Genomic DNA, 20,203 nt, shown 5'->3' on the forward strand with positions numbered 1-20,203 from the left:
GCAAATATTTCCAAGTCAGGATGTACACAACCAGGAGGGGAAAGTGAAGATGGCGATATTTCCTTGTGCCAAAAGGAGTTGATCATCTTGGTGCTGGAGGTTACAGGTCTGGGATGCCTTGCTTGAGTCACCCCTGAAAGTAATTGAAGTGCTTTATAGATGGTGCATTAGTGGTGTAGTGAATGAATGTGTAGGCTCGTGAATTGGATGCCAGTGAAGTCAACTTCTTGGTTTTTAACTTATTGAAACTTGTTGGAATTACACACATAAATAGTCATATATAGATCGAAAAAAATAAATAGGAGCAAGGTTCGGCCATTTAGACCCTTGATCCTGTTCCACCACTCAAGGCTGATCTGATTGTAACTTTAACTTATTCATGCTTATCCCCAATATCATTTCACCCATTTCCCATCAGGAATAATTCAAACTCTGCTTTCTGAGCCCTTTGAGAAAGAGGTTTCCAGAGACAGAGCAACATCTTGCCTCATCTCTCTCTCTCTTAAACCCCGCCATTGTAAAGTAATACTTACTCTTGAGTCTCCTACCAAAGGAAACATGCTCTTCACATCCACAGTCAAATCCCACATCTTATGTGTTTCATTGTAGTTATCTGTCAATCTAAGCTTAATTTTGTCTAGCTTTCCTTCACAAGATTATCTACCTATTCCAGACATCAATCTGCAAGGAAAAGGTTGTGATGAATTGAAAAATCCCCAGAGAATTTTGGTTTGAAACCACATATGGATTTCAAGAATGGTGGTCATTATCCCAGAGACACTATTTAATTCCCAAGTACAGTATGTTAATACTCAACTTTATAACTGTTTACCAATCAAAACTGAACTGTCAGTCTTGTCTATTTTCATATATAATCTTTACTGCACCTTATAAAATACTTTGGCATTTACATTTAAACCTATAGTATAGAAGCATAAGTCTCTTCAGATTTGTTTGATTCATTTTCATCGGATGCAGCTGGAGCTGGCATGGGGTGCATTTATTGCACATCTCTATTTGCCTTCCAGCACTCATGGTGAGCGGACTTAAACTGCTGTAGGTCTTTTGCTATGTTATTCCCAAGGATAGAAAGTTCCAGGGTTCCATTGCAGATGAAGAAACAATAATATATTTCACGATGATATATGATTTGGAGGGGAAACCATTTGTGCAAATGAAAATTTGATCTTGTGGTGATCTTGCCATGTGACTGCTCATTTATCCTTCTATTTGCTTGAGGTCATGAGTTGGGGGGATGCTGTTAGACCTTCCTGGCCAAGTAAGTACATTAGAAGTGGAAGATAGTACACATGGAAACCATGGCTTGCAATTGGAGCAGGCAGGGAATGTAAAGTGGTAATGGCTAATGTGCGGCACACTTCATTCATGATAATGTGAGAGAAATTGAGTAAGATACAGCACAGAAACAGGACCTTCAGCCCACCTAGGCCGCATCAACCATCAACCTCCCATTTGTATTAATCTAACAATAATCCCAATTATTCTCCCCCAGATTCTACCCCTCACTCACACACTAGGGCCAATTAATCTTCCACCTCGCGTATCTTTGGGATGTGGGAGGAAACTGGAGCACCTGGGAAAATCTCCATACAGACAGCATCCGGGGTTGGTATTGAACCTGGGTCTCTGGCACTCTGAAGCAGCAACTGCACTAGCTCTGCCATGGTGGCACCCTCTCACATTGGTTGGGCTTAGGATGTTGCTCTGAGGAATTGCTGCAATTATGTCCTCGGGTTGGAATGACTGACCTCCACAATCATAAGCATTTTCATTTGCACAAGTGGTATCCTGTGATATTATTCACTTCAGTTTTACTGGATTCTGCCTGACATGCTGAATATTAAGGATTGCCAGCATTTCTTGTTGATACTTTTCGATATCTTACTTGTTCAAATGCTGCCTTAATATCATGTGTAGCTTCTCGTACGTCTTTGTTCCGTTTTGGGCCAAGAGCATAATGAGGTCTGGATGCTTAACTGAAACGTAGACTAAATATCACAGGGCTGGATACCGATAAGTTGGTGCTATTTGCCAATACTCTTGATGATGCCTTCCTTCATTTTGCTAATGATTAAGAGTAGACTAATAAATATGCCTGTAGTTGGCGAAACTATGCAGTGTTGAGATACATGTATTATTGGTATTAAGAAAATGGAAATATACAGTATCGCAATAGACCAATGCACTTATTTGGTCAATACCAAAGGTACTAGCTTTTTTACAGGGCTTACATGCTCAATTCTCTGCATATCAAGAAGCAAATGATACAATGTTAGAAAGAGGACATACAGCATCTAAAGGGTTAATTTTCAATGTTACACTTTAGAAATGTCAGTATTTGGTACCTTTCCTCTGACCTTTTTTATCATTTAAAATTATGACAATTAAAATTATAATAAAGTGTATCCATATCTGTCATCCTTATACACGGAAAATTATGTGATATTTCAAAATGATTTACATGAACTTTTGTCTTGTATTGAAGCAACCAGCATGACATTAATTTTTAATGATTTCTTTCTGCTTCATTTGGAAAGAGATTGTGGTAAGCCATTTTACAGGTAATCAGGCATGCAGTCCTGTACAGAATGATAACCAGTACGCCAACAATCTGAAAAAAGGCAACAAGGTTGAGGTTAGTCAGAAAGGTGATGCAGTAATATATTCATTGCTAGCAAATTATTTGGACATTTGCTTTCTTTCCTCTAGCTTAGAAAGCAGGTATGTTTAATCGTCCAGGAATATTGAAATTCTGATTGACCAGCAGTATTCTGGAAAAGTGTTTCTTAATTTTGATTGATGAAGTGGTTTATCTTAGGCGTTTTCTCTACACTGCATCCTGAAAATTATATTAGAATCTAAATGAGATTCAGAATTCCCTGTTTGACAAGGTTGGTTGATGAAAGGGTTCCATGTCAACGTCTGACACACTAAAATTATATGCAAATAATGTTTGAGCTCCATTCAAAATTAATCAAGGGGCAAAAAAAGCAGACTATCATACGAACATGTTCATACTTCTGGCTCATTTTAATTTGCCAAAGGGTGTTTTCAGATTAGTTAGCTTGAGAAATTGGAGCTTGACAAGTATGCAAGAGTGCAGGCTTAGTGGATTTAGTTGTCTAATATTTCCTTAATTTTCATTATCTTTGCAGATTTACACACATTTGTTTTTGGTCCTTACATTCTATTGTTTTATAGCTCACAATGCCGATCAGTCTCCAAAATCAATGCTTCTTTTTAAAATAAATATATTATATCCAGCCACCTTACTTTCATCTTTTGAAATTTCTCTGCAGTGCTTTGTGAAATATTAATGATAATATTCAACATATTATAACATCAAACATATCAAGGATGAAGGGAAATGCATTATCAATATTAAGTATAGCCTAATTTTTGACTATTTATATATTCTATATTCTCATACCCATATGTAAATACTTTATGTGTTTTCACATGAAAGAAATTATTTCTCAAATAGTTTGCCATTTGACATATTTTGCCAGATATGTAGTTCATGTGGATTAACAGTATAGACATGGATAATGATTCAAGAGGAATACATAAAGACTGCTTGAGTTAATTGGCAGAGTCTTTGCACGAATAAAGGTTAGATAAACCAATTGTGACAGGACGTATAGATCAGATGAAAATTAAACTGAGAAAAAACTATATATCTTTATGGGAAGAAGATTAGTTATTCAAATATAGATAATGAAAAGCTGCTGATGAAGAGCAATGTCAAGAATAAAGTTGTGACTTTCAACTTTAAAATGTCAATGCAAGTTAACTCCACTGACTTCAAACATTGTATGGCGAAGAAAATTCCACATAACTATAACTTGTATTTACATAGCACTCTTAACGGACTAAAATATTCTGTGTATTGCAGCACGACATTTGCAAAGAAAATGCAACAGTGAGCCACATATTAGGGCATAGAGGAGGAAGGTTTTAAGGAATATTTATAGGAGGAAATTGAGGCATCAAGTTTTAAGGAAGTGATTAGCCTCATACTCTCCTGAATATCATTATGGTTGGGAATGCTTAAAAAAATATATGGTGACAGTCACAGTTTGTCGTCATGTTGTACGTGTAATAGAAAAGTGTGTTGAAAAAGACACGTCATGCAAGCTGGGCATTGACCCAGAAGCCAAAAGGGTAATCAAAAATGTGTCAAAAGGTTGGGTTTTTACAACAGCCTTATTAGTGAGAAGGGAGATGTTCTCCTTTGTTGTGGGGAAGTGGTGATGTGGCAAAGGCAGGGTGTGTTTGCTCTAAAATGGAGCAGATAGCGACTTGGGGATTAGAGGCCTGGGATCAAAACATCAGGCATCTGAAAATACTGCTGAACCCACGGCGGTTTGGCATTTCAAAGGTAAATTTCCCCGATGTTTGGAGGAGGTTCTGACGAGTGGTTAATGGTGGATGGTACCCCATATTCTAATATCCCTGCGACCCCGTGGAATGAAGCACGTATCTGCCAAGCGTAAATCTACCTTGTACACTAGAAGCAATATTTTCTGCTGGCTTAAATTTCAGCTTGATATCCGGAATAAATCACTTTTCAGTGACACCTTCATAACTGTCTGATGTAACCAGATTGTTTCATTTCTTATGTCTCTCTTCCTTTCTTTGATTGATTGATTTGAATTCCCTTAGTATACGTTCTACTTTGATAATCAAATAAAAATGAAGACAAAGAAGTCATGTAAAACATAAACTAAACAAACCAGCAAGTCTGAAATGCACAAAACAAGTGAAGGTATTTCAAAGCGCTGTTGTATATATATTTTTATTTAATTATTCAGTGAGAATGCAATAACTGAGAAGTTCACCACTTTTGGTGTCACTCATTTCAAATGGCCAATGTTAAGGTCTTGGTGGTAACTAAATAATTTCAACTACCAGGAGTGACAAGTACTACTAGCTTTCTCAGACTTCAACAGCAAAAGAACGGCTGTTTTGGCTGATGGTTACAGAATTAATAACTCACCTGCGTCTTCTGACCTATCTGTTGTCAACAACCTTGATGTTATATTTCCCACTGCCCTGGAAAAAATAAATGCTTTACCGTCTCAGGTATTCATGCATCTCAGGTGTTGAGTGCATTCCATAGTTCATCTCATATCCATCATTTTCAGGATCCCTATAAAGAAAAAAAATCAGAGTACTGTGTTTCCAGTGGTGAGGGCGCAGTTATAATATTTTGTACAGCCTTGAAGAATAACATTTATTGTAGAATCCTCCAAATCCTTTAAATACAAGTGATCTGCCGTGGGACCCATTAATACTTTGCTGAAAGTATTATCAGATGTGATCAAATTATGAAAAGATAAGGAGGCAAGAATACCATGTGTATTTTTCATCTCCATTTATTTCAACTTTGCTGGTGTAGGAGAATTCATTTAGAATGTTGTCATTTTTCACGATAGCCTAAACTACAAATCAGATATTCATAATTAATCTCCTGGCATAAGGGTTTGGCTACCATTTATTTAATTAATCTGAGAAGGTTACATTCCCCCATTCCAAATAAATTGTTGTTTCTAATATTATTAATTAATGGTGGCTCTGGTAATAGTATATGTGTATGCTTATAATTCACCAATTGCAAATTAAAATATATTTTCTACTATTAGCTAAAGGGGTTATAGATGTTGAAAAGTAGCAAACTAATTTCAGTACCCAGATGTTAATTATGAACAATGCACTATATGCAACAGCAATATCTGTCATATGCAACCAAATGGATTTTGAATTTATTCATTCCCTATTGCATTGTCTCTTCATAACTACAGCATTATTTATTCTAAACAAGTACATTTTACAAGGTTTTTCTCAGGAAATTTTAAATAAATTATTTTATTGTGATTGTTCACCTACTCTCGGAAAATAATGGTCAAAAATTCAATTGCCATGGAATGCACTTTATATTACAATTGAAATGTAACATAAAATTGGTTACAGGCTCTATGCACTGTACTGAAATGGGATTTGCCCTGGTCTGTCTGTGCATGTTGCACATGGGCGCAAAGCACATGCCATGATTGGATGACATCAGTCCTTGTCAATGAACACATGATGCCATGTCATGCAATGTCATGTTATTGCACTTGTCATGCAATGTGGTCGACGCTCAAGTTGCTAGGTCTAAACTGCAGTACCAGCCCATGATATGTGCTGTTCAAATGAATCGCCAATCAGTTGCAGGTCTATTAGGCTGTGAGTGGGTGTAGAGCTTGTTGGAGGCAGAAGTTTAGAATTCCAACAATCTGGGAATGTTCTGACAATTTTGGAGGTGAAGGCTTGGTCTCTTGGGCATCCAGCAAACTCCTATCTTGACCTATCAGAAGAACACAGATCCAAAGACCAAGAATAGACACCAAATCCTGGAGTAACTCAGTGGGGCAGTCTGCATCTCCAGAGAGAAGGAATGGGTGACGTTTCGAGTCAAGACCCATCTTCAGACTATCAGGAGGGGTAGATACAGAGATAAGGAGAGAACAAGGCATCAAAGGGGGGTGGACCTTTGATGCAACACCAGTCCCTATACCTCCTCCCTTGACTCTGTCCAAGGGCCCCAACAGTCTTTTCAGGCAGAGGTTCACTTGCAACTCCTCCAACCTCATCTTCTATATCTGCTCTTCCAGGTGTTGATTCCTATATATCAGTGAGACCAAGCGCCAGCTCGGCGATTGTTTCGCTGAACTCCTCTGCTCAGTCCGCCTAAATGTACCTGATCACCCGGTTGCTAAATGACTTTAACTCCGCCTCGCATTCCCACACTGACCTTTCTGTCCTGAGCCTCCTCCATTGTCAGAGTGAGGCTACGCGCAAATAAGAAGAACAGTACCTCATATTTGGCTTGGGCAGGTTACACCCCATCAGTATGAACATTGACTTCTCTAACTATAATTAAACCCTACTTTCCTTCTCTCTTCATCCCTCCCGCTTCCCAGTTCTCCGACTAGTCTGACTTTCCCCGATTACATTTTAACTCTGTTTGCTTTGGTGTTACCTTCTCCTAGCTAACAATTATCTATTCTACATTTTCCTTGATATCCATTGCCTTTGATGTCTCGTTCTCACACCTTACACTTCCTTATCTCTGTATCTCCCCCTCCCTGACTCACAGTCTAAAGAAGGGTCTCGAACCGAAACGTCACCCATTCCTTCTCCGGAGATGCTGACTGTCCCGCTGAGTTACTCCAGCATTTTGAGTCTATCTGCAGTTTACACCAGTATCTGCAGTTCCTTCTTACACATCCAAACAACTAGAATTTCTTCTCTGTGCTTTCGGAGATCTGTCACTGGTTACCGGCAGAGCTCCACGTGTCCATGCAGTGGTGTAGGTTTATTATTCACATGTTCTGAGGTACAGTGAAAAGCTTTGTTTTTCATGGTATGCAATCAAATCAGAAAATAGTATACATAAATGCAATCAAGCCAAACTCAAGTGCAATAGATAGAGCAAAGGGAAAGATACACAGTGCAGAATATAGTTCACAGCATTGTCGCGCACCAGTTCCAGAGAAAAAGTCCAATGTCCACAATGTCTACCGCATTGTGACATTGTCTACCCCATCTAAAGAAGCCCATGTGTTATTCCAACAGAAATAAATGAGTTATGGAAATCAAAATAAACACTGCAAATACTGGAAATCTGAAATAAAAACTGAAAATGCTGACAAGACTGAGCAGGTCAGAAGCCTCTGTGGAAAAAGAAATGGTGTTAATCAGACTGTACCATAGCTTATGGAAGGACCATCCAGAAGTCTGATAACAGAGGGGGAAAAGCTGTTGAGCGGGCAGAATGGCGTAGTGGACAGCACAATGTTGTACAGATTGTAGAGCTCTGCCTCCAGCACCAGAGACCCGGATTCAATCCTGACCTCAAATGCTGTTTGTGGGGTGTTTGCATGTTCTCCCTGTGACCGCGTGGGTTTCTTTCCAGTGTCCGTGTTTCCTCACACATCTTAAAGACGTGGGGGTTGGTAGGTCAAGCGGCTGTTGTAAATTGCTCCTTGTGTGTAGGTGAGTGGTAGAATCTGGGGGGGGGGGGGGGGGGGGGTTGATAACTATATAGAGAGAATAAAGTTGGATTAGCTTAGTGTATGAATATTGTAAATGGGTAATTGATGGTTGGTGTAGATGCGGTGGGTCAGATGTTCTGTTTCCATCATCTATCTATCTATCTATCTATCTATCTATCTATCTATCTATCTATCTATCTATCTATCTATCTATCTATCTGATACAATATTAGGGTTATCAGCATTGAGCCATTTAAAGCATACTTTAGGCCACAGTAGGAGTACTTTGTACAGTTCCAGTCATTGCATAACATTAAGGTTCGGATAGGGCTAAATAATGTGCAGGAGAGATTTACTAAGATGGTGCCAGAAATAATAATGGATCCATTATAGAACTTGCTATATACTGTAGATCATCAAATAGTGGGATGGTGACAGAAGACAAGATTTATAAAGAAATTACTGAGATGTGTAAGATTGAAACAGGAAAAGGGAGCAAATGATGGATTTCAGCTTGAATCTACAAGGAGAGAATCGGGTTGAATATAAAAGATACAAAATACATGTTTTTAAAAAAGAAAAACTGCTACAATGGCAGTAAAAACATATTGATAGCCAACCAGAAGGTCATCCAAAATTCTTAATCAATCCTGCATTAATAAAAATCAAAAAATAAAAATGAATTAAAAAAAATAAAGCTAGAAACCTGAAATACAAAATAGTGCTGGAAACACACAGCAGGTCAGGAAGCTTTGGTGGGGGAAAGAAACAGTTAATGTTTCAGGTTAAACACCTTTCACTAAATCCCTTTTAATAGTAAAACCTCTGGTGGGAATGGAGACCAAAATTATGCTGTCTGGGTGGAGTTTGCACCTTCTCCCTGTGACAGTATGAATTTCCTGTGGATGCCTCAGTTGCTTGCAAATGCTCTGATTTCCTCTCACATCCCAAATACATGTGGGTTGGAAGGTTAAGGGCATGTCCCACTTTCCCGACTTATTCAAAATTCTCCTGAGTTATTCACAAATGTTCCCGAGTTTTCAAACTCGCAGAATGTTCGTAACGAGTCCGTAGGAGTCCGTAGCGGCTCGTTATGCCAGCCGTAGGTACTAGGGGCTATTTTTCTACTCGTGGACATTTTTCATCATGCTGAAAAAACGTCCCGACTTGCCTGATGCCTCGGCTGGCATAAAGAGCCTCTACGATATATCCACGGACTCCTACGGACTTGTTACGAACATTTTGCGAGTTTGAAGAATTTGTGAATAGCTCAGGAGAATTTGTGAATAACTCGGGAAAGTGGGACAGGCCCTTGTCAGCCACTGAAAATTATGCCTGTGTGTAGGTGAATGGCAGAATCTGAGAGAAGTTGATGGGATTGTGGGGAGATTAGGTGTTACGACTCCCGAATGCAGGTACTTCAGAGCCGCGTAACATAATTCAAGAACCAGGTTCAAGTTCAAAAATAGTTTTAATTATTCAATGGAACACAAAACCCAAACCTGATTCAAACAACCCAGTCAGGGATAGGGATGGACTAACAAACAATTAAACAGTGCTCCAGCCAGCCACGTAATGGGCCGTCGAACTGGAGACTCTAAAACCTGCCTAAAGAGATGTAACCCTGAAACAAAATACCCGAAAACACTAAGGTCAGCCCTTATCCGTCCCAATTCAATATTTGTGAACAAGCATTAGAAACAATGATTGTATAAATGTTATTTGTGATGTATTTTAGTATGCCTTCCTTGTCTGAAAGTTGACCGCTAAGAAAAATATTTAATGTTTTACATAAAGTATGCTTAGACCAAGAGCAATCCAGCACCATGAATACCACTGTTTGAAAAAAAATGTCCTACATACAGAGGCTCTGTAGCTGGTCAAGAAAATATAATATCTTTTAAAAATTGCTATTTAAATGTCCAATTCCATCCTTAGAACCAGAGTCAGGAGAAATCAATTCTTCATCTTCAGAAGGAACTGGAAGCTCTCAAGCATGCGCATGAACGTGACATGGACCATTATAATCTTGAATCTGCCCGACTTCGGAAAGAACTGGACTCTTCTTCAAAAGAATTACAGGAGAAGATGATCAGACTGCAACAGTGCAAGTCCACAGTTGAGAGGCTGAATTCCGACTTACAGAATGCACATGAGCAACACCAGGAGATGCTCCATGAAGTAAGAATTGTTTTTAATCATATCGGCACAGCACAGACTTGCTTTTTTGTTCTGTAATTTGGTAATCTCATTATTTCTTTCAGCAATGCCCACAATGTATTTAATGTTTGAAATCTTGCAGCAAGTATGTGAGGCAGAGAAAGTTCTATTAGTGGAATACAGTTTATTTCCCTGATGCATGTTATGAACAGGCAGTATGCTGCAAAGCAAGTAGTATTTTGGTTCTAAAATTATTACTGTTAACCATTTTTTGCCATCATTTTTATTTCAACTTGGAGGAAAAACTGTATTTCTGATCAGCTGAAGCCCCTATTTCTGGTTCATAAGTTCCTACGTTCAAGGAATGAATTAAGGCAATTTGGTCCATAAAGTCCACTCTGCCATTAAATCGTGGTTGATCTATCTTTCCCTCTCAACCCCATTCTCCTGCCTTCTCCCCATAACCCCTGATACCCTTACTAATCAAGAATCTGTCAATCTCCATCTTAAAAATAGCCAATGACATGGCCTCCAATGAATTCCTCTGACTAAAGAAATTCCTCCTCATCTCCTTTCCAAACGTACATCCTTTTATTCTGACACTCAGTCCTCTGGTCCTAGACTCTCCCACTAATGGAAGCATCCTCTCTACATTCACTCTATCCAGGCCTTTTACTATTCGTTAAGTTTCAATGATCCCTCTTAATCTTCAAAACTCCAGTTGGTACAGGCTCAGTGCCGTCAAATGCTCATCGTATGTTAAGCCAATCATTCCTGGGATCATTCTTGTAAACCTCCTCAATACTGCCCACTGAAGAAGGGTCTCGACCCTGAAACGTCACCCATTTCTTCTCTCCAGAGATGCTGCCTGTCCCATTGAATTACACCAGCATTTTGTGTCTACCTTCGATTTAAACAAGCATCTGCAATTCTTTCCTACGCACTGCCCACTTTAGTGTTCTCTGCAAACAATGGTGCATATGGAGAAAGTTGCAGAAAACAACAAATGATTGTGCCAAAGTTTGTGAGCAAAACATTGGTGAAGCTCTATTCAAATAGGAATGCCAGCTTGCTGCTTGGTTTGTTGGCAACTGAATAGTTAAAAGGCATGATGAGCAACGTGTGCTGCTGATAGATATGCCAATGACAGCAGAAAAATGTCAAGTGCAACCACAAATCTGTGGTCCAATTTCAGGAGCAAATGGGCATTATGTGCTCCAATTTCTTTATGCCAAGCTCTCTCATTTCTGCTGTTTATACAATGGTAGTCCGATTGTCTCTTTCATGTTCTCAACCGTTAAGGCATATTTTCATTCAAAGGCTGTTAGAAATTTCCAAATGTATTATCACTTTCCTGTTAGCTACCGAAGGCTTGTAAATACTTAATACTTTGAACATATTCTGCACCACAGCAGTAATCTCCTATTGACTGCCAATCATGGAAGCTTGTTTACTAAATTAAGAAATAGTAGCTTGCTCCCACATAACTTTAATCCAGTGAATTTGAGTAATTAAAAAAAAAATTAAATAATTTATTTTAAAATCCATCAATTCCACTCTAAACAGTTTTATAATTAACTTGACCAACTGGGACCCGTTGGGCCCCATCCCCTGACCCTAGAGACAGGCGGCCCTGGAGTCAATCACCCCCCCCAAAAGAAAAATTATGGTATTTATGGAGGCAATCAATTGTCACAACGTTGGGGTGGTGGTGAGTTGGTGGTGGTGGGGGGGGGGGGGGGGGGGGGGGGGAAAGAGAGGGGGGGGGGGGGGGGGGGGGGGGGCGGCAGTCAAGAGTATTTTATTGTAATATGTCCCAGATAGGACAATGAAATTCTTGCTTGCTTGGCTATAGGGAAGAAGCTGTTCCTGAACCTGGACGTTACAGTTTTCAGGCTCCTGTACCTTCTTCCTGATGGCAATGGTGAAATGAGTGTGTGGCCAGGATCTTTAATGATGTTGGCCGCCTTTTTGAGGCAGGGGGGGGGGGGGGGGGGCGGGAATGTGAATAACCCCGAGGAGGGGGGGTGAATAACACGGGGCAGGGGTTGTGAATAACCCGGGGGGGGGGGGGGGGGGGGTTGTTGGCTGCCTTTTTGAGGCAGCGGGGGGGGGGAGGGGGAGGCGGGTGCGAATAATCCGGTGGGGGGGAGTGTGAATAACTCGGGGGGGGGGGGGGGGGGCGGGGGCGGGGGGAGGGAGGGGGTTGGGGATGTGAATAACCCGGGGGGGTTTTGGCTGCCTATTTGAGCTGCGGTTGCAGCTTCTTCTCCGTACTGGCTGTGGGCATGGGGCCACAACCAGCGCGGAGAAGCGGCAACCTCAGCTCAACTGCTGCCTGGCCAACCGACAGACCCGGACTGACGACACCAGCGTCCCCAGGCCCATAGCTAGCGTGGAGAAAAAGTGGCAACCCCAGCTCAACTCCCGCTGGGCCAACTGACAGGCCCGGACCCCACCGCCGCCGCGAGACCCGCCATTGCGATGCCTCACCACCACTGCAGCTCCATCGTCACGAAACCTCACCACTGCGGTCTCGATGTCTCCTTGATGGCCAGGCTTGATTGACCGAACGGTTTAATTCTCTTCCTAGAAATTAACAACTTGATTAATAATTCTTGAAGACATCTGGTCAAGTATTCCCCCCCCCCCCTCCCTATTCTACATACTTACTCCCACATACTTCTAATATATCTTAAATTTACAGTTTTTCAATCAGGTGGGCTTTCTGTATTAGGAAATTTCCTGGGAGGTCTCAAGGACTTTGTTTAAGTCCTCCCCTATGAATCTAACCTAGTCCTATTCTATGTTTAATGTAACGTCATTGAAGGCTTATGAAAATAAAACAAAATATTATACTGATTAACCAAAGATTATAATATTGGGGATATTATATGCAAAATAATATTGGAAATAATATTGTTTATTGGAAAATAACCAATTAATATTTGGTCATGTTTCAGAGAGCTAATTCCATCATTGTCTCAAATCATTCCAGTTGTAACCAGTTTATATCTCTACCCTATTTCAACAAACTGACACCCACAAGTGGATCTTTTTCAGATATCCCAGTTTGAAGACATTGTGCACAAACAAGAACTGGAAATGGCTCAGCTTAGACAGCAGAAATTTGATTCTGAAAATCAAATGGCTACAGCCAATCACAACTACAAATCACTTGAAGCCAACTTGGATCTTTATAAACAAAAATGTCAATCTTGCATTAACAAACTGAAAGAGCTGGAAAATACAAAGCAACAGCTGGAGGTAGATTTACATGGTGCAAACAAACAGGTGAGTTGTGCTCTCTTGTTTGCTTTGGAAAGGCTGGGCTATAACTGTTCCCATCCCATTGAAAGTAACTGTTTTATCTTGGAGTGGTCAATTTTTTCCCATTAGAACCACTGTTTTAAGGCACTTCCCCCACTCATAATTGCTCACTTGGCCTGGCACACTTCTCAAAACAAAGTCCACCAATACCACATTCCTTGTTGGACCAGGAAAGCACTGATCAAGAAGGTTCTTCATAATAAACCAGAAATTTCTCCCCTTGTTAATTGTTACCTCGGTCGATATTTGGAAACTGCTATGGCACATGGACATCTTTGTAATCTACCTACACATTTCTTCTTGACTAGAAGGACAACTGAACCAGTCACCTAAACATTGGGAGTGCAAGAGAAGGTCTATCGTCAATTGTCTTGTATTGAATAACTTGCCTTCTGACGCCAACAATTTTCCACAATCTGCAAGGCATAGGTTAAGGGTCAATGGAATTAAAATTCTCCACCTGTCTGGATAAGTGCCACTAAACCAATACTCAAGAAACTTGATACCATCCAGAACAAAGCAGACCACTTAAATAACACCGATCCACTAATCTCAACATTCATTTCTTCTATAATTATTGGTGGAGTGTGGTCCATCTACAAAGTACAATGCCATTACTTGCCAAGAATTATCTGACAGGATCTCCCAAACTCACATCCTCTACCACCAAGAAGAACAAGAAGAACAGTTATATCAGAACATCATCACCTCCTGGTTCCCTTAAAAGCAAAACACCAGCCTTGGTGGAAATAATTGTCATTTCCACACCATTGCAGCATCTAAATCCCAGTAGTCGTACCCTGCATAACAGTTTTGGGGTAATACTTTCTCAACAGGACTTCACTGATTCTAGAAGGTAGTTATATCAACACATTCTTTAATGAAATTAAGGATGAGTAATAAATGTTGACGTTATCAGTAAAGTTCGCACCCTGAAAATGCATTAAACAAAAATCGAATTTTATTTATTAAATCCTGGACTATATGTAACCTCACTAGAGCTTTTGGAAAGAGGTAAATGGCATATTATTACTGATATCCCAAAGAGGAATTAAATTTATTGGCTCCTAAAGTTAAATTCAAGATATTTAATGGAGAGGTGGATAGTTAATTCTGACTCATTTCTCCTTCCATTACCTTAGCTTTGTGGTCACGATGAAACTCAGCGCCAGCTACGAAATGAGATGCTTACAGTGAAGCATCAATATGAAACCAAGTGCAGGCAAGTGGAGAACTGTGAGGATGCAATTGAACATTTGACCCAACAACTGCAGGTTACACAAGAAGATCTGTCCGCACACAGAGTACACATTGCCCAGTGTGAGGAGATCATTCGTAGTCTTCGGGAGCAAGCCGCTGTTCATAAAAATCAGGTGAGTGTAGGCGTGTTTATTCACCTGTTGATTGGAATTGTTGAGAAAGGCTATCAGATATTTTCACCTACGTAGCTTTTCATGGAACAGCTTATATAAATTAGCAAGTCATATAAAATCATGGTGTCATTTAGCACAGACAAAGGCCCTTCAGTACCAACTGATTCATCTGGACCAAGAACCCCATCTATGTTAGTCCCATTTCCCCACGTTTGGTCAATATCCTTCTAAACCTTTCCTATCCATGTACCTGTCCAAATTACTTTTTAATGTTTTTATTGGAGCTGCGTCAATTACTTCCTCTGGCAGCTCATTCCATATACCCGCCATCCTTTGTGTGAAAAAAGTTACCTCTCAGGTTTCCTAATAAATCTTTCCCCTCTCACCTTGTAGTTCTTAATTCACCTACCCTGGCGAAAAGACAATGTGTATCCATCCTGTCTATTCCCCCATGATTTTATGCACCTCGCTTAGATCACCGCTCAGCCTCCCGCAGTCCAAGGAATAACAATGTACTTGTACTTCTGGTTCTCTCTGTTCTACAACACTCACCAGGGCCATACCCTTCACTGTGAAAGTCCTGCCCTGGTTTGACTTCCCAACATGGAACACTTTGCTCTTATCTTTTCTAAACCCCATTAGCCATTCCATGGCCCACTTGCCCACCTGGTCAAGATCCCACTATAATTCTTGATCATCATCTTCACTATCTACGATACCACCTATTTTAGTGTAATCTACAAACTTACTAATCATGCCTTGCACATTCTCATCCAAATAATTTATATAAATGGCAAACAGCAATGTCGCCAACATTGACCACTGAGGCGCACCAGTAGTCATAGGCCTCCACTCCGAAAAACATCTTTGCACCACCATTCTCTGCTTCCTGCCATGAGCCAATTGTGTATCTAGTTAGCTGGATCTCCCTGGATCCCATGTGATCTAACCTTCCAGAACAGCCTACCACGAGGAGGAACCTGATCAAAGACCTTGCTGAAGTCCATGTGGACTATGTCCAGGGCTCTGCTCTCATCAACCATCTTGGTTACTTCCTCAAAACACTCAATCAAATTCATATGACATGATCTTCCACATATAACCAAAATCATGCTGAGTATCGAAATGGATATATATCTTATTTCTAACTATCCTCTCTGGTAACTTTCATACCACAGATGTTAGATGAGCTGGTCCATAGTTCCTAGGTTTTTCTTTGCATTTCCTCCTAAAATAAAGGTATAATGTGTGCCACCCTCCAGTCTTCCAGCACCTTACCCATGTCTAACGATGATTCATATATCTCCGGCAGGGCTCCTGCAATTTCTTCTCTAGCTTCCCACTGTGTCCTTGGATACATCTGATGAGGGCTGGGTGAACTATCTACCATCGTATGTTTTAGGATGTCCAGCACCTCCTCAACTGTAATACGGATTGTCCTCATAGGAAAAATATTAATTGAGTTCCTACACATCTTTCTATAGCTCCACACATAGATGACTACATTGGTTTCTGAGGGGCCCTGTTAATTTCCAGTTACCCTTTTTCCTTAATATACTCGTAAAATCTTCGTGGATTCTCCTTAATTGGATCTACTAGAGCCATCATATGTCCCCATTTTGTCCTCCTGATTTCCTTCTTAAGTATGCTTCTCAACCCTATACTCCTCCAGGAATATACTTGAACACGGCTACCTGACCCATGCCTCCTTTTCCCTGACACAAGCCTCAATTACTCTTGTGGTACAAATTTGAACAACAACTCTTGTGCAAATTGATTTCCAGTGAAATTTACTTTCTGGTCATTTCAGATTCTGTTCCTTCTAATACATTTTGTTTCACTTGTGATCACTTTTTAACAGAACTAATTGAGACCATTATGGAGAACATCTCTATTCCTAAATTGTAAAAGATCAAACCAAATGATTCCCAGTCACAATCAGCAAAACTCTGAAATCTGATGGATATCTTGTACCTGTAAAAATAGATAATTTACTTAAATAATTATTACATTGCCATGAATAGTTTCAGTTTTTATGATAGGTGCATAATCTACAGCTCCCACCAGCAACTAATTAATTTGATTTTAATGCATGCTAATTGTAACTCATTCTTTGTTAATAAGTATTCAGTTAAGTGTGCTATGAAAGTTATGAAAGCAAAGAATAGTTTTAGCCCAGTGAAGTAGACCGAGTGACTTATGACATATCAAAAGCATGTTAGACAATAATAAAAACACGATGACTAAATTTCCTTCACATTTTTGTGTAATATGGAAGATCCATTATTATTATATGTATAGGAAAAACCGTGATCCAGATCAGCAAATTACAATACATTGACCCATTGCTATAGCAACACATACTCTCCCAACAAGACAAGAATTTAAGCAGATCACCAGGTTTGAGTTTGCACATCCATTAACTACAGTACATGAGTAGGAATGGTGGTTAAAAGAAATAAGTAAGAAAATACATGAGAGATCATTTTAACTCGGTGTGCGTGATAGAATAGATAATTCAGCCACTTGTTTTACATGATGCACAATTTTGCTTCAAGTGATTTCAGTGTGAATTAAGCCATGGAAGGTGTATGTACAGGTATTATTCTTATCTTGGTTTGGAAGTATTTCTGATGAGATGGTATTTACAGAACTGTGAAATTAGATTTCCACAAATCTTCAACTGCTGACATATTTATGATAGGAAGAGGGAAGTTGTAAACAAGATTGCTCATTCAGTGGCAAGGAAAAAGTAGTCAGGAAAAAGTGTCATGTATCAAACTGGCATTAATATTTCTTACAGCTGCCAATGGAATCTTCCTCACTTAAGTCAATTGTTCATTCTTCTCACGTTCATATCACCACGACTTTAATCCTCCAGGGTCCCAATGGGGAAGTCATTTTCTAAGTTATTTTTGTACATCCCTGATAAACTGGCTACTCTTAAATAACCAATACTCAATACTGGTTATACTGGTTATAAAATTATACTGGTTTATGATTTGTTTGTGGCATTACTCAGCTGGAGTTCTCGGCAAGTGTTGATGCTTTCATGTAGAATTCGCAGTTCACTTTTGAACTGGCCATGGATACCATCAGAGAAAGATTTCTGAACGTCTCCTAACAGCTGGAGTTCAGATGCTAGCCTTGAAAATATGCATATTGAGCTGATGTTAAGTTAGTGCATAAGTATACAGAAATTAAAACTCAAAGAAAACCATTATTCACACCATTATTTCCAATTATGTTTTATTTATATAATATATTTATGGGTTGTGAGCATCTTTAACAAGGCCAGCAAATATTGCCCATCCCTATTTGGCCATGAAAAGATCTTGCATTCTGAAACCCTTTGAGAACGGTGTTCCTACTGTACTGTTGCACAGGGCTTAGGTGAGATCCCAGGGCATAGACTCAGCAAAACTGTAATCTATTTCCAAATCAGGATGGTGTACAACTTAAAAAGCAGCCTAAACATGATGGTTTAGTTTAGAGATTCAGCAGGAAACATGCCCTTTGGCCCACTGAGTCCACGCTGACCATTAATCACCCGTTCACACTAGCTCTATGTTATACCACTTTCTCGTCTCCTCTCTCCACACTCGGGACCATTTGCAAAGGAAATTAACCTACAAACCCGTACATCTTTGCAATGTGGGTGAAACTGGAGCACCTGGAGGACACACACTCAATCATATGGAGAATGTGTAAACTCCAGACTCACAGCACCCAAGGTCAGGAACGAACCTGGGTCTCTCTAGAATTTCCTTCACATTTTTGTGTAATATGGAAGATCCATTATTATATCTATAGGAAATCTCTAGGCCACGCTAGAATTTAGAAGATTGAGGGGGGATCTTATAGAAACTTAAAAATGCTTAAGGGGTTGGACAGGCTAGATGCAGGAAGGTTATTCCCGGTGTTGGGGAAGTCCAGAACGAGGGGTCACAGTTTAAGGATAAGGGGGATGTCTTTTAGGACCAAGATGAGAAAATCATTTTTTACACAGAGAGTGGTGAATCTGTGGAATTCTCTGCCACAGAAGGTAGTTGGGGCCAGTTCATTGGCTATATTTAAGAGGGAGTTAGATGTGGCCCTTGTATTTAAAGGGATCAGGGGGTATGGAGAGAAGGCAGGGATGGGATACTGAGTTGGATGATCAGCCATGATCATATCGAATGGCGGTGCAGGCTCGAAGGGCCGAATGGCCTACTCCTGCAGCTATTTTCTATGTTTCTATGTCTCTGGCGCTGTGAGACTATAGTTTTATCAGCTGTCTGGTAGAGTTTTGCTGCCCGGTGTTTTCAGGAGTTTGGTTTCTTATCCTTTTTAGTAGTAGTGGTTGCAGGTTTCGGAAGTGTTGTTGCAATAACCCAGTCAAGTAACTACAGTAGAGAAAGAACAAACTGCAGCTACTGTGTACTGGTGGTGTGCGGGAATTGTTTAAGAAGTTAAGTACCAAGTGTAGTATTTTAGGGGAAATCAAGAACCAGGGGTCATAGGATTAAAGTGAGAGGGGAAAGATTTAATGGGGGGGGGGGGTTAAAAGATTTAATGACCTGATGATGAGGCAACTTGTTCACACAGTGGGTGGTGGGTGTATGGAACAATCTGCCAGAGGAGGTAGTTGGGGCACGTACTAAACAAAATTTAAAAGGCATTTGAACAGGTACATGAACAGGAAAGGTTTAGAGGGATATGGGACACCTGCAGGCAGGTGGGGCAAGTGTAGATTGGTCAGCATGGGCAAGTTGGGCTGAAGGGCCTGTTTCCATGCTGTATGACTCTATAAAATTGCTATTTTGTCCTGGGTGACAGTTAATTATTAGAACTACACTCCTGCCAAGTGCCTTGTAAAGGGTAAAAAAAAAAAGGCTTTGTAATTTCAGGAAGAGAATTAGTTAATACAGAATACTCAGCCTTTGAGCTGTGGGATGAGTTTTGAGTCAATGGTGACCTGGATGTTGAAGGTCGGTGACTTGGCTGCTTCCCTCTTTCTGAAGTTTACCATTGCCTGACATGCCAATTATCAGCCTGTCCTGAATGTTGTCTAGGCCATGCTATATGAAACGATGCAATACGATAGAACTTTATTCATCCCCGGAGGGAAGTATGTGGAAGTATGGACAATTTCATTTGTTGGTGTTACATATGCAATTTAAAACAATGCAATCTTTGGCAAAAAATTCCAATTCTTGACTTTGTGATGCAAGGAAGGAGGTTGAGGGAGAAGTTGTAAATATTTGCACTAGCGTACCGTTTTGAGGAATTTCTGTAATG

At 40.1% G+C, this 20,203-nt stretch overlaps 1 protein-coding gene across 1 annotated transcript in view; it reads left to right on the forward strand.

The window, feature by feature from the left end:
• LOC129705407 (putative leucine-rich repeat-containing protein DDB_G0290503) overlaps positions 1-20,203 on the forward strand; it is a 558,220-nt gene that overhangs the window by 404,120 nt on the left and 133,897 nt on the right. The window contains exons 24-26 of the mRNA XM_055648958.1: positions 9,999-10,241; positions 13,284-13,514; positions 14,693-14,923. Of these exons, the coding sequence (XP_055504933.1) occupies positions 9,999-10,241; positions 13,284-13,514; positions 14,693-14,923 (705 nt within the window). The remainder of the gene's footprint in view (positions 1-9,998; positions 10,242-13,283; positions 13,515-14,692; positions 14,924-20,203) is intronic.

This window comes from Leucoraja erinacea, chromosome 17, assembly GCF_028641065.1.
Source record: "Leucoraja erinacea ecotype New England chromosome 17, Leri_hhj_1, whole genome shotgun sequence".
In the NCBI taxonomy this organism is placed as follows: Eukaryota; Metazoa; Chordata; class Chondrichthyes; order Rajiformes; family Rajidae; genus Leucoraja; species Leucoraja erinaceus.